The sequence below is a fragment of the Dendrobates tinctorius genome, unplaced genomic scaffold (genome assembly GCF_039654945.1).
Source record: "Dendrobates tinctorius isolate UK_male_01 unplaced genomic scaffold, ASM3965494v1 ptg000046l, whole genome shotgun sequence".
Lineage (NCBI taxonomy): Eukaryota > Metazoa > Chordata > Amphibia > Anura > Dendrobatidae > Dendrobates > Dendrobates tinctorius.
In genome coordinates, this window is record NW_027361714.1 from 65,871,975 (window position 1) to 65,897,911 (window position 25,937).

Consider the following 25,937-nt stretch of genomic DNA (forward strand, 5'->3'; position numbering starts at 1 on the left):
GTATGGAAAATAGGTCCATATTGAAGTTGCCTACAAAGATAATGGCATGCAACACATACAGTAGAATAAATTCTCAATCTCTAATGATGTAAATACTGAATTTAAAGCGTAAAGCAGTAAGCAAACAGGTTAGAAAAAGGGCATAATGCTGTCATAGGAGCTCAAAAACTGCCTACAAACAATACAAGGTAAATCAAAAGAGAAGGTGAGAAAAGGGTTAAAGGCTGCTGCTGGGAAGATACTGTACTTGAATGGCCAAGGCACCCCTGACGCACGTTTCGCGGTAATTCTTTATCTCAAGGGATCTTAAGCAGTTTTTTAATCTGAACCCTGAAGCGGTTAAACAAAGTAACAGGCTTATTCTAGCGGATGCCCTATGTTAACTCAACAGTTTGGAGCTAAAGTTGCCCATGTTTCCCTACAGGAGCTTTGACTGAAAAAAAACTCAGCAGCTGCAACAAGTGACACGGTGTGCACATACCCTAAAGCTACAAAGAACACTTCAGGAATAAAACTAAAATAAAATTTAAAAAAAAAAAAAAAAAAAAAAAAAAAAAACTCTTCAAAACAGCTTTGAGGTATGTGCACACAGTATTTTAGACGCCGGTGTCCAAGCGTCTAGTACACCCTAGGGTATTTTCAGATACTCCAGCATTTTAGAGAAATTTGTGACTTTTTGGCTCAGGAACAAAAGAACATAAAAGTAGTTTCCTACAGGAAGAGGCACATTTTTTTTTTTCTTTGGCCAAATTCATAATGGGGCACATGGTTCATAAATTTGGTGTGAAGTAAAAAAAATTATTCGCCGTGCAATGCTCCTCTGGGAATTTTAATATGCAAATTGCCTCTTCAGAGAAAGAGGACTTGAACTCTATAGCACCACCTGTTGGTAGTAGCGATCCTACAAGTCAATCAACCCTTTAACGAGTCTTGTAATATGACTTAGGATAAAAGCCAAATCAGAATCTCAATAGCCTGAAACACCATGTCTGAAAATTGAGATTCTGATTTGGCTTTTATCCCAAATCATATTGCAAGGCTCGTTAAACGGTTGATTGTGACTTGTATGATCGCTACTACCAACAGATAGCGCTATAGAGTTCAAGTCCTCTCTCTCTAAACCACAAAATGCATATTGCCACTTCAGTTATTTTTTGGATTTTTACACCAGTGTGACTTTTTCAGGTATTTTAGACAAATTAATTAAATTCAAAAAAAAAAAAGAAAAAAAGCCAAGTTTGGCTCCACTCTACTGTAATTACACTGTGACTTTTCCTCGTTAAAGGGTCGACATCGACTTTTATGATTGCTACTTCCTATAGGGGCACTGGATTTCTAGTTCTCTTCCTCTCTGAAGAGACAATTTGCATCAGAAAATACTTCAGAGAAATAACATACTATTTTTTTTATGCCACCAGGTCTTTTTCAAAGTTATAAAAAGAAAGACTCTAAGGCCGGAGTCACACAACACATAAAACTACGGTCTATTTTCCACAGACCAGAATCGCACACATTTTCCATGAACATCCGATTGTAATGCGAGGATGCCATTTTCTCACATCTAAGCATCTGTGTGACGAGATTTTCTCGCCGGCTTGCAAAATGGACATAATGGATCCCAATGACAGGTTAAAACAAACGAAGGAAATTTATACATCTTATTTCATAGAGTTTTAGATCGTATAATAGCCGCTAAATTAATTGCTGGCTTCTGTAAAATCATTACAGAACCAGATATGAAATGACACATGGTTTACATACAGTAAACAATTTCATTTAGTTTATTTTATATGTCTTTGACTAATCATTAGATTAGTGTATGTGTGTAAAATTTGGGACATGTAGGTGTTAAATTAATGGGTAAATTCGTTGAAAAAAAAAAAATTGCGTGGGCTCCCACGATATTTTCTCCGCCAGAGGGAAAGCCAGTGAGTGATGGCAGATATTAATAGCCTAGAGAGTGACCATTGTTAATGGCCCCCCTGGCTACAAACATCTGCCCCCAGCCACCCCAGAAAAGGCGCATCTATAAGATGCGCCTTGTCTGGCACTTAGCCTCTCCTCCCATTGCCTTTAGCGGTGGCTCATGGGTTAATAAGGGGTTAAGGTCACCTTGTTATTGAAAGGTGACATTAAGCCGTGTTAATAAAGGATGTCTCAATAAGACACCTATCCATTATTAATCCAGTAGTAAAGGGTTAAAAAAGACATTAAAAATTTTAATGAAATAATTACACAAAGTAATTAAAATAATAAAGGACACCGGTGCGTATTTCTCGCAAGTCACACATCTGGTCCATATGTTTCTCGCCCCCATAGACTTGCATTGGCGTTTTACTGTGCACTGCCATATAAAACCCTAGCACAATAATCCCTGATAGGCTTTTTATAAAAAAAAAAAAAAAAACCCTTTAATACCATGTTGAGAGAGGTAAGCTCCCCAAGAATCTCAAAAAAAAAGTAGCGTTTCCTTAAGAAGTTTTTAGTTGAAGTTTTTTTTACTTCCTCAGTGAACTGTGTTTACATAAACTTAGCTACCCCATCTCCACACTATCGGAGGGAATTGCCTGTAATATGATGTAACAGTATCCAACGCTAAGGTAAATAGACGTGGGTATGACAGTGTAAGCATATACGTGGCATGAGGGGGCAATTATCGCCTTCCACTGGGCACAACATGCCTCACCCCTGGGTGTGAATATTGGATGTTCTGTCAACAGGGAGTGTACAGACTACTGCACACACGTATACTGACTAGCCACCATCCCTAGCGTGCACGGAGTGCTGCATGTAGCATCTAGATTAGTGAAGTCGCTGAGATTATACGTTGCATTTTTTCTGCAGGCAAAACCCACTCTCTTGGCAGGAAAGAAGCTGCTTGGAAAAGACATTCACTCTGGGGCTCTTTTGCTGCGTTTTAAGTTGTTCACTCATGTTTTTTACTGCATTTTTTAAGTAAAATTTAAACTACGTTTTACAGAACCAGCAAAAGCTATAAGATTTCAGAAAGGTCATGCACCCATATTTCCCCCCCCCCCCCCTCAGAGGTAGAAAACTGCTGCCTTTTTTCATCCATAGAAAACAATAAGTGCAAAAAAAAAAACCAAACACCACATATCAGGTTATGCTGCCTTTTTTTGGTGAAAGATCCTTATGGCAGTTGCAGCATGCTTTTTTGGGGCACTAAACGTTATCAGCATGCAAAATACAATAAAAGCGCAGAAAATACACAGCAAAACAAAAGTAAGCAGCTTCTTTTCTGCCTGCAGAAAAATGCTGCAGACACTACGCGTGAACATAGGTTTCTGCACTAACTCATTGCTTTCTGTGGGTGAAAAAAAAAAAAAACACTCAAAGACGTGACATGCAGTTTTCAAAATCGCAGCATTTTACCAATTCAGTCAGGAAAAAAAAAAAACTGCATGAGATTCCTGAAATCTCATAGCTTTTGGTGGTATTGTAAGATGCAGCAAAAAAACAGCATGAAATGGTCTCTTTCATCAAAGTTACCTTATACAGCTGCAATAAATTCCACGCACTAACCTCATACTCTTATTCTGATCATTATGTAAGAAATACTATTAACATGAACAATAACACCCAACAACATCCAAAAGTACTATTAACAACACTGTCAAACAATAAGAAAATAGCACAAGAAAAGTACACCTAAGTCAATTTTAGGGGATGGTCATAGTTACAAATAAAGAACCTTTCTACACATCCAGGTATCTCTCTGCAGTTATTTTCTCAATGACATCTTTGGAGCCTCCTGATTTTGCCACCTTAGTGTGGCACTTATATCTCCTTGGTAGGGGCCTCTTCATGACTCCCTTCACAAGAGATGTTTTCCTACAGGATTACTTACTGACTGAAGGTGCTTCTCTCTCCCCCAGGGACTGGTTCCTGAAGGTTTGTACTTCCTACCTTGTTTGCCATAGTTCCATCTTTTATACCCCTTTTGTCGCTCCGCCTATACACTGCCACTCCAACCTTGTGAGGCTAAATCTCATCTTATGATCAAAGTGCATTTTCCCTGCAATATGCATACAAAGGATTCTAATTTAATCATCATGATTATCTTTCATTTGTGTTCAGATCAGACTGCTGGCTAGGTGATATCACCTCTAAGGCCACATTCACAGGTTAAGTACCATACCGTGTTTGTTCAGTAGTTCATCTCAGTATCTGTAAGCCAAAACCAGGAGAGGAACAATCAGAGGAAAGTATAATAGAAGCCCGTCACCACTTCTGGATTTATCACCCACTCCTGGTTTTGGCTTACAGACACTGAGGTAAAATATTGAAAGTGTGAAGGTCGCCTTATAATGGTTATACTACAATAGGAAAATTCTTGTGCTCCTGTGCACACACAGTACGCGAATGGCATTAAAGTACTGTCTGTGACTAAAGGTACTGTCACACTTAGCGATATACCAGCGATCCCGACCAGTGATATGACGCGGTCAGGATCGCTGGTACATCGCTAAGTGGTCACTAGTGAGCTGCCACACAGGCAGATCTCACCAGCGACATCACTGGGGATGGGGGTCGCTACTTACCTGTCAGAATAGGCGATCCTGCGTCCTCCCGCCCGGCTCCACGCTCGTCTCTCCACAGGAAGCGCCGCAGGAAGCTGACGACGAGAAACAGTCCAGGACGTTCTCGCGCGATCAGCGATAACCAGCGGGGGAGCGGGTTGTAGGTAAGTATCAGACACAGCGATATCGCTAGCAATATCGCTATAACGTCACAAGTTATAGCGATATTGCTAGCGATATCGCTTAGTGTGACAGTACCTTAACATTGTAATGGATAGGAGAAATTATTTATTTATTCCTTTTTTCATGCAACAAATCACTGATGGTAAAAACTGATTTAAAACACTGCTGAAAATTATTTTTTACATACCCAAAAAATGACTGTCGTCCGAGGCTTCAGGGTATGTGTAGGCGATCCGGAACTGGCAGCGCTTTGGATGCAGCCATGTTAGCTGCGTCCAAAGCGCTGCCGTATATTGAATGCGGGTGAATCTGCATGTATACACGAACCCTGCGGATTCACCACATCCAATACATTGTATGGATGAAATTTCTCTTGCGTCTCCACAAGAGAAATTGACATGTTACAGTCTGGAAATATGCACTGCATGTCTGACTTCACGGGTGAGCCATGGCGTCTCTGGACGCATAGTGGACATGGGATTTATTGAAATCCCATCCACTATGCTGTAACATCAGGCAGTTGCAGGTTGGACACTGCACAAGTATGCAGCCTCCAACCTGCTGCATGTTACTGATCGTGTTCACATACCCTTAGACTTCTGAAGGCTTTTGACATTAAGAGGAGAGTCATACAGCCGTAAAACTAGAACTCATGCGAGAATCGCATGGCACTGAGCGGTCTGGGTCTGGCCGGCACCTCTCCTGATCTGAGCAAGACAGCATGATGGATTACTATGCAGCTGTCAAGCTCAGGTCATTAGAGCCAACAGCCAGTACAAGTTTTACAATGCGATTCTCGCGTGAGAAATGCGGCAGTGTATCTCTGCCCTAACAATTGATTCTGTCCATACAGATTAGATAAACTGCAGAAAAATCCATGTTGTTATACATTCCACAATATATGAAATAATACATACAGATATTTCATATATTTTATACAAGCATATCTTACAATTTCCATGCCTGCTCCCTGCGATAGCATGATTATACAGTACGTATTCTCCCTTCTATGGGCATTGGCTTCATTATTCTGCACAGGCGCCGGCAAGTCACTGCTACTTCCGTTGCAGTGACCTCCGATGCGTGCGACAATAAGGTGCTATCCCCACCATACATACATGGGTGACGGGCATCAGAAACTGTATAGTTCCCAACTATGCAAGGAGGACGGAAGTAGGGAGAGCACCTTATCGCCGCACACACTGGCACCTGCGCAGAAGAACGCTGAAGCTTGGGGTTTTTGTCTGAATCCCATTTTTGTGGGATTTACACGGAAAACCCCACATAAGTGCTCAGCATAGAACACAAGAATGTAATCCAGCCTTATTCTGGAAGCGATTGGAAAATATTAGGTACCCCTAAATGTTACCAATAAAACCCCTAATTTATCCTGCACACACCCAGCCCCCACCTAGGTCCATCATCTGTCACTTGTACTGTAGGGGTTTCCCACGTTACTGCTAGAACAAAGACTCTGGAAAGGCGACATGGCTCCTGCCCCCAAAATAATATATAGCAAATTCTACGCTCTGAAATCCAAATGCCCCCTCCTCCTGATCCCCACTGTGCCTAAACCACAGTAAGTGACCACATGTTTGGCATTATTGTAATGGAGAGAAGGTACTTAATTTACAGGTGCATATCGACAGAAGCACAAGCTGGGCACAGTGTATGGAGGTGCTACAGTATATGTGGGCTCTACACTGTATGGGGACACAATGTAGGCGTACTAGACAGATTTTTAATTCTCCAGAAAAAAAAGCCTGGCATGGATGTTACAAAATAGTGATTGTAGATGAATTCATTGAGAGGTACAGTTTCTAAAATGGGGTCACCTTTGGGGGTTTTCTTCTGTTCTGGCACCTTCAGGGCTCCGCAAATATCACCTGTAAGCAATTCTAGCAAAATCTGTGCTCCAAAAGCCAAATACTGCTTTTTCCTTCTCAGCCCTTACCTCTGACCAAACAGTAATTTCTGACAACATATTGGGCAGCACTGCGTTCGGGAGAAATTACGCAATAAATTGTGGGGTCTAGTTTTACCTATTAACCCTTGTGTACCTGTCAAATTTGCAGCAAATTAAAAAATTTCATTTTTACCACTAAAATGTCCTATTTCTACATCTCAATGTTATAAAATTCTGTGAGGCACCAATGGGATCAAAATACTCACTATACCTTTAGATTAATTCCTTGAAGGGTCTAGTTTCCAAAATGGGGTCACTTATGGGGCGTTTCTGCTGTTTTCACATTTCAGGGGCTCTTCATATGCAACATTACATTCATAATCTATCCCAGGCAAATAACGCTTTTTCCTTGCCTAGCCCTGTCATGTGTCCAAGCAGAAGTTTTTGACCACATATGGAGTATAGTCGCATTCGGGACAAATTGTGCAAATTATGGGATCCATTTTCTCCTATTATCCAGTATGAAAATTACAAATTTGGGACTAAAACAACATTTTAGTGAAAAAAAAATGAAAATTTTCAATAAGATGACTTACTGTTATCAAATTCTGTGTAGTACCTGTGGGTTCAAAATGCTCACAAAACCCCTGGATAAAATCCTGGAAGGGTGTAGTTACCAAAATGGGATCACTTGTGTGGGGCTTCAGTATTTAGGCACATCATGGGCTCTCGAAACGCAACATGATGTTCGCAGACCATTCCATCAAAGTCTGCATTCCAATATGTCACTCCTTCCTTTTTTTGGGGGCCATTTTCTCCTGTTACCCTTGTGAAAATAAAAAAAATTGGGGCTAAAATTGTGGGTAAAATGTGATCTTGTATTTTTGCAACTCTATGTTATAAAATTCTGTGAAGTATTCAAGGTACTGTGAGGGATTCAAGGTACTCATGACACATCAGGATAAGATCATTCAGGGGTCTAGTTTCCAAAATGGGGTCACTTGTGGGGGATTTCCACTGTTTAGGCACATCAGGAGCTCACCAAATGCAACATGGGGTCCGCTCTAGATTCCAGCCGGTTTTGCGTTCAAAACGTCAAACGATGCCCCATCCCTGCTAAGACCTGCCATGTGCCTAAACAGTGGTATCCCCCCACATGGGGTATCTGCGTACTCAGTAGAAATTGGACAAGTTTTTGGGTCCATTTCTCTTGTAAACCTTGTGAAATTAAAATGGGGCTAAAAGTACATTTTTTGTGGTTAAAATGTGATTTTTTTTTTCATTTTCACAGCCCTACCTTATAAACTTCTGTGAAGCACTTGCTCATTCAAGGTCCTCACCACACATCTAGATGCGTTCCTTAAGGGGTCTAGTTTCCAAATTGGGGTCACTTGTGGGGATTTTCCACTATTTAGGCACATCAAGGGCTCTACATGGCGTCAAATCTCGATGCAAGACATTTTTGTGTTCAAAAAGTCAAACGGTGCTCCTTCTCTTCCAAGACCTGTCGTGCACCCAAATAGTGGATTTCCCCCATGTATGGGGTATCAGCATACTCAGGAAAAAATGCACAACAAATTTTAGGGTTAATTTTCTTTTGTTACCTGGGTGAAAATAACAAATATAGAGCTAAAGTCAAATTTTGGTGAAAAAAAAAGTTTAATGTTCATTTTTTTCCTTCCACATTGCTTTAGTCCTGTGAAGCTCCAGGATGGTAAATAGACTTCTTCAGTGTGGTTTTGGAGACTTTGAGTGGTGCAGTTTGCAGAAGGTTGGCATTTTTGGGTATTTTCGGTCATATAGATCCCCAAAGTCCCTAAAAAAATGGTTTTGCAAATTTTGTTGGAAAAATTAGAAATTGCTGATCAACTTTTAAGCCTTGGTGTAAGGCTACCATGGTGGTTGTCTTGGCAACTGGCTTTACAGTTCCCACACCCTGACACTTCACAGATGAAACAACAATCCTTTCTGCTGTGTGTGCAACAAAACACGGTCACTGTTCAGTTCGCCTTAGGTCCTGTCACTCCGGTTTCACAAAATATCTCAGAGTCACAAGTCTTTTCAAACAATACTTTACTGGGCAGCAGCATCTTCATCCCATAGACAGCACATTTCACACAGAGTCTCACATCCTGCGCCTTCCCTGTCATCCAGACATGCCATGTTCCTTCTAGCAGCTCCCACTGCCCGGCAATCCAGGCCGTATCTTTTGGACAGCGCGTGTCCCTCCTGTTCTCTCCAGTCACCAGCTCCTTATCAGCCTCTTGTCCGGCTCCATTGGGAAGAGGTGCCAGGAAAGCTTCCACTGCAGCTCCTGCCCAGGTTATAGACCCTGGATCCTGCTTAGGGATGATCTTATCCAGCTGGTGCCCATCAACACAGTTCCCTGCCTGGTGCCCCTTACTGCCGTCTGCAGCTTTATCCCCACGGCCTATCATTCTCTGCTCTTCTATCACTGTTAGGAAAAGAGAATGATGCGCATTCTGCTAAGATGGAGGTGCAGGCTGAATGTGGACTAAATCCAATGTTGTCACCAAGAGAAGAAACAGCCACACTCAATAAATTTTGTCAAGTTCCAAAAAAGGGGCTATGTTTATTACATGTACGGAGAAATCACCACAGGGTAAAGCCAATAAGTGGAAGCAAGGTTAGTTGTAAAAAAGTGTCTATTTTTAATACATGTACAGAGAAATCACCACAGGGAAAAGCCAGTAAGTGTAAGCAAGGTAATGTTTTGACCCTATCCGGGTCTTTGTCAAACCTCACTGCAAGACAATTACATAAAAAATAATGTGTTGTACATATACACGTGAAAATAAAATAATTTCAAATATTCTGTTCAAAATAATTGACCCTTAACGTTATATGAAATAGTCTATGAAAATGACAAATTGTAGCATCCAGTAAATATTCTATACATAACATGACCAAAGCAATATGTAGGAACACAGAGAGCCAGGAGTATATGCATCCAAAAGGTAATCAGGTGGTGTGAACGTGTTGGAAAACATGAAATAGAGGAAGTTTAAAGATACAGACCTTAGTAGAAGAGATATGTTCAGTTGAATTGGAAGAAGTCCCCACTGCAGAAAAGGGATATGGTGTGAGTACCATGAAGATAGTTCAGAAGGTGCCTGCAGGTAAAATCACTTATCACTGACCTCATATATATGAAAAAAAAACGCATATGGCATGTCTCTGCTGTCTGTGGTGGTGTGTAGGAACATTGGTGGCAGCATGGTTTAAATATCTGAGGGAATCCCAGTTCCGGTTGTGGATCTTCCGGAAATTAGAGGGCAGGGTGGGCGGGGGCGCGCAATGTAATGTGAGAGTCAGAGAGAGGATTGGAGCACATCGGATGCCAGCGCATGCGCAGTAACGGCCCAGATACAGAGTAGAGATATGGAAGTGCAGCTTGGCGTTCTGACGTGAGTAATAGTACTGATGACGGCTGGGCACATGCACTGTAGCAATCGGACAGGGAGAGACTTGGATGATTACTGGTGCCTTACTTCCACTTGGCTTTTCCCTGTGGTTATTTCTCCGTACATGTAATAAGCAGACACTTTTTTGCAACTTGACAAAATTTATTGAGTGTGGCTGTTTTTTTCTATCACTGCTCATACGTACTTCCCTTGGGCAGGCTGCCCGGGCGTCTGACACAACCAGGAAGTATCCTGACAAAACTCCCCTGATCTGTGCTGCCCCTCCCTTCTAGTTAACCCCTGTGCTGCCTATCTCCTAACTTATTCTATGATACTCTCTATCTCTAGTCCTTTACTCTATAATGCCCCCTCCATTCCACCCCACTATGGTCCTATACTACCTAAGATCCTATTCTATCCCTAAGCCTACATGACAGATACATTATCTAAATGTTATATTAAGCATTACAGCACATGACATTACAGTATATAAACATTCATAAAAAATGAGGTGCTGTCATGATCTGCTTAGTTCATGGGATTAGGTAGTTCAGAGGTTAATCTTGACGGCCTCACTCTGAGATTCTGGGAGGCTTTTTATAGCCGCATTGTGGACTCATTTCTCGTCGCTTATACTCAGATCCTTGGCTGAGTGTTTGTGACCCTGGTGTGCTTTGTGACTGTGATACTTTATGCTTGTTTGGTTTTGACCCGGTTCTGTCCCTGTTACGAGTGCTGCCTGTTCCTTTTGTACTGCGCTGCTATCTCTGTGTATGACTCTTTGCTTATGTTCTGACTATTCTCTGCTTGCTCCTCTGGTACCACGCTGCCCTCTCTGTGTATGACCCCCCCGCTTGTCTGACCTGAGTTCCCCTAATCTTTACTCCAGAATTCCTGTAATAGAATCCTACAGTCATCTAATGCAGCAGGATGCTAAGCCACGCCCACTGTGGTCACATGATCATAGGTCCTTGTACTCTTGACTACCTTTAGTGTTGCAGGTCCTGTTCTCAGAACTTTCCCTGCAGTTTCGGACCCCGGGCCCTCCCGTAGTCTGGGTGAGTGACCCTGCTCAGCCATGGCAGTCCGCCGGCGCTGACAAGATCCTGATAGGTGCAGCATGTGACTGTGTGAACAGCATCCCATAGAGAGGAGGCACATGAGGGCCCCGCCACCTCCTTACATTGGAACTTCCTAACAAAGAAAGGTATAAAAAATTATGCAGATGTAAAGGAGACATGTGGGAATTTATTTATTAACTATTTTGTGTAACATAACGTCCAGATTTAAGGGCATGAGAATTCACAGTTTGAAAATTGTAACATTTTTGATATTTTCACATATAAACGCAAGTCATATCAACCAAATGGTATCACTGTTATGAAGTACAATATGTCGCAAAGAAAACTATATCAGAATCAGTGGGATCCATAAAAGCATCCCAGAGTTATTAACACATAAATTGACATGAGTCAGATTTAAAAAATTTGGCTTGGTTATTAAGGTCAAAATTGGCTCGGTCACTAAGGGGTTAATAATAAACTGCACATCTTAAACTGCATTTACACTACAAGATAATTATCAACGGGCATTGTTACATATGTTCATTTCATGATTATCTTATCTTGTAAACAGGCTACTGATCACCCAATGAATGACCAAAATGCAAAGCACAAAAAATTAATTGACAATGCATCATCTTGTGTAAACAGCACTCGCACTGCCAAGAATCATGGCAGCCTCTGCTCATTGAGTGATCTAAAATATATTGCTCAGTGCACATCATTTGCTTTGGTCTGCCTGTATGAACAGGCATTTAAATGACCACCGATCAGTAAAAGTTTACTGATCAATGGTCGTGTTGTGCCTCCAGTCAGTCCATGCAAACGGACCCTTTATAGCCAGTTCAGATAAGTTTTCCATTTTTATTGTATGGTTATCAGCTTTTATTACAGTTCATCCCTCTGACCAGAAACAATTTAGGATTGAGGAATGATTTTTGTGAAATGACAAATAATTCTTGAAAGGCTTTTCCGGTAATAGGGTTTTTCAACCGATCATCCAGTGCAAAGTTAAACTAAGAGACACAGATGTTACTCACTTTTCTTTGTCCCAGTATTGGGTCACTGCCTTGGCTCCAGTCTGTCCTTATCCTCTGCAGTCAATCACAAAGCTCAGCTGTTCTGCCTACATAGGTTTCAAGATGTCATGGAGCCCAGTGATTGGCTGCATTGGTGATGTACACTGTAGCCGTGATATCACAATTGTAGCCAGTCACTTGAACTCAGCAGTTCTGCCTATATAAATTGTACAAGCTGCTGAGCCCAGTGATGGCATCTAGCAAATTCATGCAAATTAACAAAAATGTCCATTGCCATCTTATACATTGCAAAAGATTGCAATAGCCAAAGAAGATCACATGACCACGAATGTGACCTAAAGAGCTTCCCCATAATGCCTTGCAGCTATCGCATCACAATGTATAGCACAGTCAAACAGGAGGGACTATGATAGCCTGTATAAAAGCAGAGGAAAGGAATGTAGTACTCACTTTGGTGTGATTCTGAATAGTGGCACACCATGGTAGGTTAGCCATTGAGATAGTGAGAGAAAGCCATAAAACACTGAAGATGTTCAACAGATCCATTCATCTACAGCCAGATATGTTGAGGTCACTTTGACATTATTATGTCGGCATTTGTGTTAAGAAGCCTGAGAGAGGTTGGATACAGTCCTAGGAGACCTCAGAGTGAATGATAGTTTAATTTTGTGCAAATCAAATTTTTTGGGAAAGTCACTGAAGTTTGTGACTTCGAATTTCAAAATATTTGATTATCACTACAACTTATTGTACAATTTTTTTTTACTGTAATTCAAATGCTATAAAACTGTATGTGTGAATGTATCTTGGTGTCGCTGGAAACAATATTTAGCAGTTGTATGCAACTGAACTAACTGACCAGTGTATCACCTCTAACTAGTCATCATTTCTACACCACTGCAATCTCAGCAGACAATATGTGAGTTAGTTACTTGCACACGATACCCCCTTTAAATGTATAGGTAGAAAAAGAAATGTATATTTTATTGGTTATGCAAACATAAACACATTGCTTAAACGCTACCGTATTATGTTGTATGTGGTTTGTCTATTGCTACTATGGTGGATACTAATGTGGTAGTGTGCTTATATACCCTGTACTTTGTTAGAAACCTCTGCCCAGATACGATAATGCATTTTGTCAACAGGGAACAGGCACTATATTTTGGTTTATGTGGTTTTTTCCCTCTCTGGCCCTAACCACATAAGTACAGTCCATAGACTGTATGAAGCAGAAAGTGAGTTAATCTTTGTACGCGACAGTCTGAAGGTAGTGTACTAGTTACTGTGGAGCTTATAGTGACAGCAGACAGGACAAAAATATACACCTTAGTTAAGGTGTACACTATGTGCACAATAATTAGGCAAGTATTATATTATGACCATGTCATCATTTTTATACATATCATTGAACTCCAAGCTGGATACATTTTAATTCTTATTGGATGAAACAGATCAGGTGGGTAATCTGTGAAATGAGGGAGGAAGTGGTCTAAGGATATCAACACTCTTTATCAAGGTGCAGAAATATTAGGCAGCTTGTATTCCTCAGACAAAATAGGACAAAATAGAGATTTAGAATAAATCCTATAAAAAGAAGGAAATACCAATAGTAAATAGGCGGTAAGCCCTGAATACCAGCAAAATCAAACAGAAACCCAAAAAGAGGTATTCAACAAAAGGGACACTAAAGAGAGTCACTTCCACATTTTATTCAGTAAATAAATCACACATAAAAACAAGCACAAGACAAGGACTAATTAAGAATGATTAAGAAACAGCTCTGGAGGGGGAGGGCGGATGCCATCAGTAAAAGGTGATGTTTAATCTAAGAATAGATCACTATGGTATTGTATCGTAAATCAATTATACATGTAAATAACATCATGTATGTTGTTATCAATACAATATTAAATTAATCCAAAATAATTACATCCATGATTTTACAGAATAAATTGACACAATATACATAATAAAATAGACATACTTCGGTCATAAATTATATATATCTTCTGCACAAAATAATGCCCAATAATTACCAATTATTATTTAATTCTTAAGTGCTGGAAAGAAATATAATACATGATTCTCTATGAACAATATATAGATCAAGAGCTATCACAGACTAAAGAATACATGTATAGTAATTGAAAAAATCGCCGCAGGAGGACATACCTCAACCCCCTCACATCACTCCAACGCCTTTTGCTCCTGCTTCGTCAGGGAGTTTGGTGAGGGGGGAGATGCAAGTACATATATGGTGTACTCACAGCTGCACATAATAATGAGAAGTGCCATATTACATTGGAACCGTCGGTTGTGCATGCACCCCACAAACACATCCGGAGCAGAGGACACAGGACACGTCACTGAAGGGTGTGTGGCCATTCATGACATGCCACTGAGTCAGTCCACTTTCAATATGAGCCAGGCGCATGCGTACTGCGGCACACAGTGCTCCCTGCAGCCATTTTATTGTAGGGAAGATACAATAGATATAAGATTGTAAGGCTATGTGCACACGCTGCGGTTTTTGCTGCGGTTCCGCAGCTGTATTGGCCCTGCAGAACCGCAGCAGTTCTGCAGACAGTGTACATTGCTATGTAAGCCTATGGGTTTGCAAAGCCGCTGTACACACGCTGCGGAAAAAAACATGCGGAAAAGTACCTTTTTTTTTTCCACAGCATGTCAATTATTTTAGCAGTTCTGCAGCGGTTTTACATCCATTGACTTGCATTGAGTCACTGTATTCCACAGCAAAACCGCAGATGAAAAAATATCTGCGGTTTTTGCTGAGGTTTCGGGTGTCAAAACCGCTGTAGAAGGAAGTGAGGGGGCGGAAGAGGAAATGTGTGGGCGGAGTGTAGTGTAGGGAAGAAGATGTCGCCATGGCCTACCGTCGCATGGACATTGATGTGGGGCGTCTGATAGATCTGGTATGTATGTTTGTATGTTTGTGTGTGCGTCTGTCTGTGTGTGTGTCTGTCTGTGTGTCAGTCTGTGTGCGTCATGAGTGTCCATGCGACGGTAGGCCCCCGTATTGTGCTCAATTGCTGCATGGGACTGCTGCTCCCATCCGCCTATAGGATGGGAGAGTAGTCCCTGGGGCGACCGAGCACAAAGTGTTAAAACATGTAACAAAACACAAACATGACATACAACATATAATACATGTATACATGACAGACATGACATACAACATACAACTTAGAATACATACTCACCACATACAGCACATTTTGTTCCCCAAAGCACTTGATCACCTAGGGATAAAATAAAATAAAAAACGCCCAAAAATTCTTCCTGTCCGCAGAAGTCCAAAAAACGAGTGTCCCGCGGCGATCTCAGCAGTCCTCGGGTGGTACAGTAGCAGGAGCGGTCCTTCTGCAGTGTATCGCCGAGTTTCCCGGTGTTCGGCCACTCCGGGACCTCGCTTTACGGCTCTCTTGCTGCGTGTGAACTTTTCCATGCAGCAATGCCGTAAAGGAGGTTACCGGAGACACTGAACTCAGGTAAACTCTGGCACATGCACAGTAACACACTGCAGGAGCAAAGCTCCTGTCAGTGTGTTTCTGCAGCCATGGAAAATGGTCACATCACTTGATGTGACTGTTCTCCATGGCAGATCATCGTGGGACACTCGTTTAATGGACTGCGACAGAACGGTAGGTATAGAATTGTTTTTTTGTTTTTTTTTCTTGGTGATCGAGGGCATCGAATTGGATTGAGCGTGCAATAAAAATATTGGTCAAAAACAATGTTTTTTATTTCAATAAATATGTTTATTTTTGTGTCCGTGTTTTTATTTTAACATTGTTTCTATGGGCTTAATAATGGATCGGCGTCTTATTGACGCTTCTCCTTAACTAGGGTTAATTTCACCTGTCATTTAGGTGGCATTAACCCCTTTATTACCCCACGTCTCGCCACCGCGGAGTGGGAGTGGGAAGAGAGGGGCTAAGTGCCGGAATTGGCACATCTTATAGATGCGCCATTTCTGGGGCGGCTGCGTTCTGATATTTGTAGCCGGGGGGGGGCAATATCCATGACCCCTTCCTGGGCTATGAATATCAGCCCGCAGCTGTCTGCGTAGCCTTTCTGGCTCTAAAATATGGGGGACCCCCAAGTCAATTTTTTTTGGGGGGTCCCCCTTTTATTAAGTGCCAGAAAGTCTACGCATACAGCTGTGGGCTGATATTCATCGCCTGGCAAAGGGGATATGGATATTAACCCCTTCCCAGGTTGGAAATATCTGCTCGCAATTGTCTGCTTAGCCTTTCTGGCCCTAAAATATGGGGGACCCCCACGTCACTTTTTTTTGGGGGGGTCCCCCTTTTTTTAAGAGCTAGAAATGCTACGCATACAGCTGTGGGCTGATATTCATAGCCTGGAAAAGGCGACATGGATATTAACCCATTCCCAGGTTGGAAATATCTGCTCGCACTTGTCTGCTTAGCCTTTCTGGCCCTAAAATATGGGGGACCCCACGTCAATTTTTTTGGGGAGGTCCCCCTTTTTTTAAGTGCCAGAACGGCTACGCATACAGCTGTGGGCTGATATTCATAGCCTGGTAAAGGGGACATGGATATTAACCCCTTCACAGGTGGTCCAAATCATGCTGCAGCGGGCTGCATAGGCTTTCTGGCACTAAAATATGGGGTTACACCCACGTCATTATTTTGTTTTTGGAGGCCCTTGTTTTTACAGCCAGATAAGCTACGCAGACAGCTGTGTACTGATATGTACAACCTTGGAAGGGTTTAATATCCATGTCCCCTTTCCCGTACCTTATCTGAATCTAAAAAAAGGGCCGCAAAAACAAAATAATGATGTGGGTGTCCCCCCATATTTTAGGGCTAGAAAGCCTATGCAGACAGCTGCAGCATGATTTGGACAACCTGGGAAATGGGGTTAGTATCCATGTCCCCTTTGCCAGGCTATGAATAACAGCCCACAGCTGTATGCGTAGCCTTTCTGGCAGTTAAAAAAAGGGGGGACACCCAAAAAAAAAAAATTGACGTTGGGGTCCCCGATATTTTAGGGCCAGAAAGGCTAAGCAGACAGCTGCAGCATGATTTGTACAACCTGGGAAATGGAGTTAATATCCATGTCCCCTTTCCCAGGCTAGGGATAGTAGGCTGCAGCTTTCTGCATAGCCTTTCTGGCCCTAAAATATGGTGGGAACCCTCGTCAAACTAATTTTGTTTTGCCCTACACTTTAACTTTATAAAGCTCAATGTGTGTGTACGTTTTTATGTATGTGTGTATGTCCGGGATTGCCATCTGCACCGCCGCAGCTACAGCCACAAAATTTAGCGCTGTCACATGTCTGGCCCGTGAGAGCGTCATAGGCTATGCTATCATCTCAAATGTAAACCACTCTAGTCTCAATTCACCAACCAATTGTGCAATTGATAATCAAACTGGGCTCTTTCCTTTCTGACCTCTGCATTTCTCCCATATAGTGATTTACCCCACATATGAGGTATTCTTGTACTCCATGCAAATTACTCAAAATATTGGTTGGCTAAATTGTCCCTTTTGTATTTGTAATGTTTACGAACATCAGGTTTGCACAAACGCAAACCTAACTCCTGCATAACATTGCATTAAAAAATTTCACTACTTCCCTCCCAAACCATGATGTGTGGCCATTAGGGTTACTTTTGTGTTCTAAATGGCTGTATGGTTTATGGCTGTAGTATGATTAGGGGTTTAAGATAAGAAGATTTTGAAATAAGTTTAGGAAATAAATTACGGGTTTGATATAGTAAGTAATAACATAATTCTTTACATTGTAGGTCCGTGACTATCCCACAGTATGGGACCAGGCCGAGGACAGTTTCAAAGATCGTTACTTTAAAGAGATCTGCTGGAACAAGATCTTGGAGGAACTGTACCCGGAAAGGCATTCCTTCCCAAGTGCCAAGCAGGGGGAAATCGGTAATTATAATGATATTGTACACATTTGATTCCATTTGTTAAGAAAGGGATAGTGAATTAATTTATGTTTTCTTTTTCTCTTTTTGCAGAGAAAGATGTGAAGCAGAGGTGGCGGTCCGTTCGGGATCGATTTAATAAATACATCGCAACCTTGCATAAAAGTGGATCTTCACCACCTAGGAGGCACAGTTTCCCTTTCTATGAGGAGCTGCAGTTCCTTGTCACTAGACGGACATTGAGGAGGTAACTATTTTGTTTTTTAGGCGTATAAACTGTTGGTCATACACAGCGTTGAAAAATGTTTATTTGGGTTTCTTTCAACAGGACTGATGGGAACATTTGTCCGGCAGACGAAGAGTCTGAAGATGGGGCAGGTTCCTCTGGAGCTGTTGACATATCTTCGCCATCAGTAGCAATCGCTTCTGCTGGGGCAAATTCTTCATCAGCTGCTGGCCCATCTGCAGCTGCTGGCCAATCTGCTGCTGCTTGCCCATCTGCAGCTGCTGGCCCATCTGCAGCTTCTGGAGCATCTGTCTCCGCAGAAGCAGTTGCTACTGAAAGGACTGCCTATCCGGTGAGAGGTGAGCCAACCAGAAAAAAATAAAAAAAACAAATAGAAGATAAAACTGTCAAAGCCGCAACCAAGACACTGGAGTTGCTCAAAAAAAGTACTTCAGGGGATGTCTTTGATTTTTTTGCATTAACAATAGCAAATAAGGCTCGCTCACTGACGCCGGATAGGCAGTCCATTTTTATGAGCCTGGCAGCTTTGGAGGCTCATAAAATCCCCAATCGCACCGTACAATACCATCCTCATGGGTCTTTTCGGACTCTTCCGGCCAACCCAAGCACCCCAGCAGCCCTCAAACTTTGGACCAACCCAAAGGAATGGACCATCGACACCAGCCCCATTAAATTCCGATCCGTCCCCATATGCGTACGGATACTGCCCAGACTATCAGTACTTGTAATATAATGTTTTTTAGACACCCTGTTGGTTCTAGTAAATGTTAACATTTCTACCTCGATACTTCAAAAAATAGCCATATTTTGAAGGCTCACTGAGCACTTTGGCAAGAGCACTGATAATGTTGAAGGCTCCAATGAGAGAAAATATTAGGTTATGACAATGTAAAAGAGGTCTCCCATCTCTCATAAAAACCCTGTATGTATGAAAATATAAATCTATGGAATGATTGTACTAAAAAAATGTATTATATTTGTAGAGGTGGGCTGAGCTGGGGGGGTGGTCCCTCTTTATACCGCGCAGAGATGTAACAGAGACACGATGGAGGCAATTGTCGGGTACAACAGGTCCAAGCTTTATTCTCTGGCCGCCCACTTGACAGCCTCCGCAGTACACCGCACTTCAATGCAATACACTTTACTTCGCTTTACTTGTCGGCCCCCCGTTTCCAGAGTCGCTTCCCACACACCGTACTTTACACTGGGGACGTTTAAGCGTACACCGTCCCCTCTTCACTTGTTGACACTCCTGTCAGATCCATCACTGTGGCCGCCCTAGGCCTGTAACCAATATTACTTTTACTTAACAGTAGTCTCTCTCAGTACGGTATGCTTTACCTCAGTGCCTCGTCTATTCTGCGGTACTTTCCTGTCAGGACCACCCCCCTGACGTTCTCTCTCCTCAGTCCCCCTGGTTTGGTTTTCCTCAGAGTGCCCAGACTGCCGTAGTCCTCCTGTCACTTGAGCTCCCCCTGGGGACTGGAACTTTCTGGAACCCTCCCTCAGTATTTATATCTCTCCCGGTACCCTGTCACTGTAACTCCGCCCCCATGACCAATGGTTTCTAAAGCCAAAAGCTGATGTCAAGTTCTTTGCTCACACCTCTCCCTGCCATCTAATGGTCAACCCAAGGTACTGCACGTCCACTACACTTTCCTAGCTGTTTCCCCACTGTAGTAACTGACACCTGTCTAAACTGTGCAAACCTATCTTTCTCTAATCTGACACGTCCGTCCGTCTGTCAGGTCACCTTCCCTACACTCCCCCTTCCTTTGTCTATTGTCGTCCTCGACAATTCGTAATCCCTGCCTTCGTCATTCTGAAGCTTCACCTACACTCTGTTGTCGGACCAGCTGTTGGGCCAAACCCACTTCCTGCGGGGCCTAACCATACTGGGAGCACCATGCTCTGAGCAGCCTACTGCTACTCACCAGCGCGCACGCCACATGACAACGTCTTTCAAATTGGGCTAGGTACACCCAGATTCTCTCTATGGCGTGTACCTTCCCCTACTCTCCCCTTCTGTCACCTTCCACTATCCGGTATGCCATGATAGAGGCCACACACCTACCAGATCATTGTCGGCGCCCGCCTTCCTTCTTCCGGGGTGTCCGTGGTGTCGGGGACCTGACCTAGGACGGCTGTCTTTCTCACGTCTTCCATCTCTTTTACCTTTCTTTCAGTTATATGTCATGGTCGGCGTCTTGGTCTCCCAGACCTCCTCCACATCTAGACCCCTTTTCGGATCGCACACTTTCCTTTGGTCCCATAGACCTTCCCTTACCCGGACCTGTTGCATTTACTTTTGCATATTATACAACAAAACAACATTATAATAGCAATAGTACCCCTTTTTCTATTTTTTTTTTCATTTACCATTTTTTTTTCTTTTTAACCAACAAAACAAACAAAAAAAATATAACAGGCTTTCTCCCCCTTCCTTTAACATTGGCACTTTTCTTTTTGCATCCCCGCTATGTCAGGCAAACCAATTTCAACACTTATAACAAGAAAAACATTTTTCTTTTAACCTGGATGCAAACTGTCCCAATTACACCGTTATGCAGATAGCGAATTCCCAACAGTTCAAGCCATCTCCTGGTGGCTGGTAGCAAGGGACCCCACAACCGTGGAGCTCCTAGGATGCAAAAAGTGTCCCTTTCTGCAAGTTAGTATAAACGAGCCGTCCCGTGGATCGTGCAGCCGCCATGCCAGCCTCTCCCCTCTCATGGAGCAGGTTCCAGACTTCCTGCTCCCTGGCCCTCTTCTTCTTTATAACTCCTGCGACCCAAACAGAGGGTCCGGTACGAGCCCTGGAGTCCGGTGGGCGGGACTTAACCGAGGATGACGGCGGGGCAGAGGCGGCTGATCTGTCAGCGGCCCAGCAGCCGCTGGGGCCGGGTGGCAGGCAGTGACAGCCGGATTTCTCGCAGATTGGGCCACAGGGCCTGACACATAGGCCAAAGCCGGCTTCAACGCTGACATAGCCGCGGCCACGGGATAGGCCGCACCCGGAGTTTCAGACGGAGCCGGAGTAGCTGCCGATTCCGGGAATGAGGTCGCTACCAGCAGGGGACATGCAGCAGCGCCTTTTGTAGACAGTCTCCGCACCGGCGACACCAGACGTGGCGCCACCGGGCATGATGAATCAGGAACGGTAACGGAGGCCCAGCTCAGCTCAGCGTAAACAGTAAGGGCCTCCTCGGCCAGACTTTCGGATACACAGGGGGCCGCGTTCTGCGGCTGAGTAGCGGCGACTTCTTGCGGAGCTGCTGGCAGAGCCGCTGGCAGAGCCGGGGGAACTCTCACCTTCCCCGACGTCGCGGCCTCCGTCACATCTTCCCGTGGCTTCTCCCGCAGTCTTTGTTCTTCACCCCGCCGTCCGGCGGGGCTGGCCTCCAGGCTCAGGGGGTCCACGGGGAGGCTTCCCAGTGATGTCTTTGGCGGTCGCTCCTGTAGGGTCCGCAACCACTCTTCTCCGCCTGAGATCTGGAAGACTGTCCATGACTCCCAGCGGGACTCGATCTCCCGACGCCATCGCCACTCCAGGCGCCCAAGGCCTCCTGGCACATATCGTTTCCCCCAGGAGTATGTTGGAGGGGGCCCCAGTCCATCCGGAACCATGGCAAACACCCGGACCTCTCTCCTGCGTTGGAGTAATACCGCCATCTTGGGCAGAATCAGCTGCTGCCTTGGATCCTCTGCAGCAACGCAGATCCGCCACAGCGTCCCAATTTGTAATCCACAGGTCAGTAATTGGTAGTCCACAGGTGTTTATAATCCAAAATAGAGCAGCCCAAGTTTTTCTCAGTCCTTCAGATGCAGGCCTGCCGCAGAAGATAGCGTATTAGCGGCGGCGATCCTGCCGACTATGCCAAATGTAGAGGTGGGCTGAGCTGGGGGGGTGGTCCCTCTTTATACCGCGCAGAGATGTAACAGAGACACGATGGAGGCAAATGTCGGGTACAACAGGTCCAAGCTTTATTCTCTGGCCGCCCACTTGACAGCCTCCGCAGTACACCGCACTTCAATGCAATACACTTTACTTCGCTTTACTTGTCGGCCCCCCGTTTCCAGAGCCGCTTCCCGCACACCGTAATTTACACTGGGGACGTGTATGAATACACCGTCTCCTCTTCACTCGTTGACACTCCTGTCAGATCCGTCACTGTGGCCGCCCTAGGCCTGTAACCAACAGTACTTTCACTGAACAGTAGTCTCTCTTAGTATGGTATGCTTTACCTCAGTGCCTCGTCTATTCTGCGGTACTTTCCTGTCAGGACCACCCCCTGACGTTCTCTCTCCTCAGTCCCCCTGGTTTGGTTTTCCTCAGAGTGCCCAGACTGTCATAGTCCTCCTGTCAATTGAGCTCCCCCTGGGGACTGGAACTTTCTGGAACCCTCCCTCAGTATTTATATCTCTCCCGGTCCCCTGTCACTGTAACTCCGCCCCCCATGACCAACGGTTTCTAAAGCCCTAAGCTGATGTCAAGTCCTTTGCTCACACTCCTCCCTGCCATCTAATGGTCAACCCAAGGTACTGCACGTCCACTGCACTTTCCTAGCTGTTTCCCCACTGTAGTAACTGACACCTGTCCAAACTGTGCAAACCTATCTTTCTCTATTCTGACATGTCCGTCTGTCTGTTAGGTCACCTTCCCTACATATTCAAAAATATAAAATATTTGTCCCCTAATTTATGTAGCCATTATTAATACATTACTATGCTTTTCAGGCTTTCTAGTTTGTTAATAAAATTTTTGGCTATGTTCTACTTTCTTGTCAGGGCTATATGACCGCATGACTATATTATGTTGGATATGTGTCATTGTATATGTGCAAGTGACTATGTGATGGAGGATATGTGTCATGGCATTGACTTTGCTGTGTCCGCCTGTTGTGCCTCATTCGTGATCGCCTAAAGTGTTTCCCTCCTTTCAGAACCTCAGGCTCACCATCTAGCCAGTGCCCCATACATGCTCTATGCTTCATTGAACCCACGCTGTGTCCGCACTGTGCATTGTGTGCCCTCTTGTTACGCATAGGCCCTCGCCTGTACCCTGGTGTGCCACCTAACATGCGCAGGCCCTTGCCATAGCCAGAACACTGGTGTATCCCTTATCACGCTCCTATACTTGGACCATGGTGTAACCCCTACCACATACACCCTGCCTGGAAACTTGCCTTGTACCTTGGCGTGTATTGTAACACGCACCCTGTGTTGAAATATGTTGTGCCTCCTTGCCTCAACCCTAGATTGCCTTACGGATGGCCGGAGCCTGCTGTTCGCTGCCAGAGCTCCCAAGCCTGATGACTGCGGCCTGATGTCCGGAGCTGTTGGCCTCAATCTGATGTCCAGATACTGAAGATAGTTGCCAGATGTTCGTAAACAAATGCCGTATAGCCCTTGTTGAAACACTGGTGTGCCACCTGGCACGTACCATGCCTTGTACCTAGTCGTGCCCCTGCACTGTGTAAAGTTTAAAAATGGAACCAACCTAGTCCATTAAAAAGGTAACACACCAGAAATTTAAATTTAAAAATTTTTATTAAAGCAAAAAGCAAAGTGAGATTCAATTTTGAAACCAAAGTCAACAAAATGCAGCGTACTTATTTGGTGTTGCTCCATCTTCTTCCATTCTTCACTGCTGTTCAGGCCACTCAACACCGGCACAGGAGTATTGTCAGTGCACGGCACCTTCAGGACACATAAAATAGTCAGTAAAAGTTTCTCTCACACGCACACCCAAGTTGAATGGCCTTCCCGCATTGCACACTGGATTAAATTGTGGCTGCTGGTACTCCACATCTACGTCAGTACTGTACTCACGAGTGTAGTTGTGGAGTACACAGCAGGCCTTAATCACAGTGTCAATGGTGACAGGATCCAACTGGATGGCAGTGTGAAAGATCCTCCACTGACTAGTCATGATCCCGAGGGTGCATTCCACATATCTTCGTGCACGACTCAGCCGATAATTAAAAATCCTCCACCGGGCATTCAGTCCCCTTCGTGGGTATGGGCGCAGCAGGGATGTCATTAAGGGAAACGCCTCATCCGATACCATCACAAAGGGCACTGGATGTGTGGAACCCGGCAAAGGTCTGGGGGCTGGGAGCGTTCCGCCATCTCGAAGAATTTGCTGACCAATCTGTGATGTTCGCAACACCCGAGAATCCCCAGTACTACCATAGGCACCAACGTCAGTGGCAACAAATTTGTAATGTGCATCAGCCACCGCCATCAGGACCACCGAAAAATACTTCTTATAATTAAAGAAGCGTGATCCTAATCGTGGTGGCTTCTGCACTCTTACATGTTTACCATCAACTGCACCTATGCAGTTTGGGAAATTGGCCACAGACTGAAAGCCTGCTGCAACCTGCAGTCAAGTCTCCTCAGTTGGGGAAGGCATCACCATGGGCTGCAACTTCTGCCAGATGACGGCACATGTGCACCTCACAATTTGAGAGATGGTGGATTTACCAACTCTAAATTGCAGATGTAGGGATGTGTAGCTCTCTCCTGTGGCTAAAAATCTGCAAAGAAACAAAAAAAAATATTAGAAATTTCACACAAAAATGTAATGGGACCTGTCAGCATTTATGGGCGCTATAAGATGTGGCCAATGCCTGGTGTTATCTTATAGCTGTCAAAAATGCAGACAGGTTATGTTATTTCTCAAAAACACCAGGATATGTCCAGTACAGCAAAACACTGTACCAAAGATATCCATGTCAGTGTGTCTGGGTGTGTACGGCACGAATGTGGCAGCCATGTGCTGCACCATTCAAACACGAATGGCTTGCTGGGAAAAAGCGGTCAAGAAAGTAAAGTTACACAGTGGCAGGTGGTGAAAACAAAGCCCATTCTTCCCTGATGGCGGGTAAATCCTGCAGACCAGGGGAGAATGAAGCCACCATCTTCAGCACCTGCCGCCAGGTAACTGCACTTCCTGTAGTGCTTCTACACTTGTGTCAGCAGTTCATGTGAAAACTGTCATGATACATACCAGACACACTGACGTGTGAAAGAGGCCTAATGAATGACATACAAAACAAAAAAAATGTACTTACCACAAGGTGATGAGCAGCCTTTCTTCAGCAGTGATGGCCTTCCTCATAACCGTATGTAATAACGTAAGCTGGGGTCCAAATATTTCAAGGAGTCGGTCAAATGCCAGGATGCTTAGCATGCAGAAGGCAATGAATTTGTCCGGAAATCTGGAAATTGAACCGGAAAAACATAAAAAAAAAAAAAGGATTAGTGTTTTACATACACATTATAATGTGGATGTAGAAATTTGGATACTTACCTCCTCAAATCATTGTAGAGCTCATAAAAATGTCCCTTTTCTGTCCGCTCCCCTACTATTGGGTGAACCCACATTTTTCTTGCTCTTTTTCTTCTCTGCTGCTGCATCTAAATAAAATATTGCATTTAGTACACAAAACAGTGATAAACCAAAGGCTGTGTTCACATTTCATTAAAGGTGGGCATTTAACGCATCCATTACATAGCGGCATTACTGCTATTTTACAGATGCGTTTACGCACCCATATGCTGCCATAGACAAGCGCATTGCTAACGCA

The 25,937-nt window shown here is 43.9% G+C and overlaps 1 protein-coding gene across 2 annotated transcripts in view; it reads right to left on the reverse strand.

The window, feature by feature from the left end:
- DSE (dermatan sulfate epimerase) overlaps positions 1-4,015 on the reverse strand; it is a 63,688-nt gene extending 59,673 nt beyond the window's left edge. The window contains exon 1 of one of the 2 annotated variants that reach the window (XM_073575972.1): positions 3,869-4,015. Coding sequence is in view for 1 of the 2 variants with exons in the window: in XM_073575975.1 (XP_073432076.1) it covers positions 3,869-3,939 (71 nt within the window). In the remaining variant the exon portion in view is untranslated. The remainder of the gene's footprint in view (positions 1-3,868) is intronic. The other variant, XM_073575975.1, reaches the window with a different exon arrangement.
- Between the last annotated feature and the right edge of the window lie 21,922 nt (positions 4,016-25,937).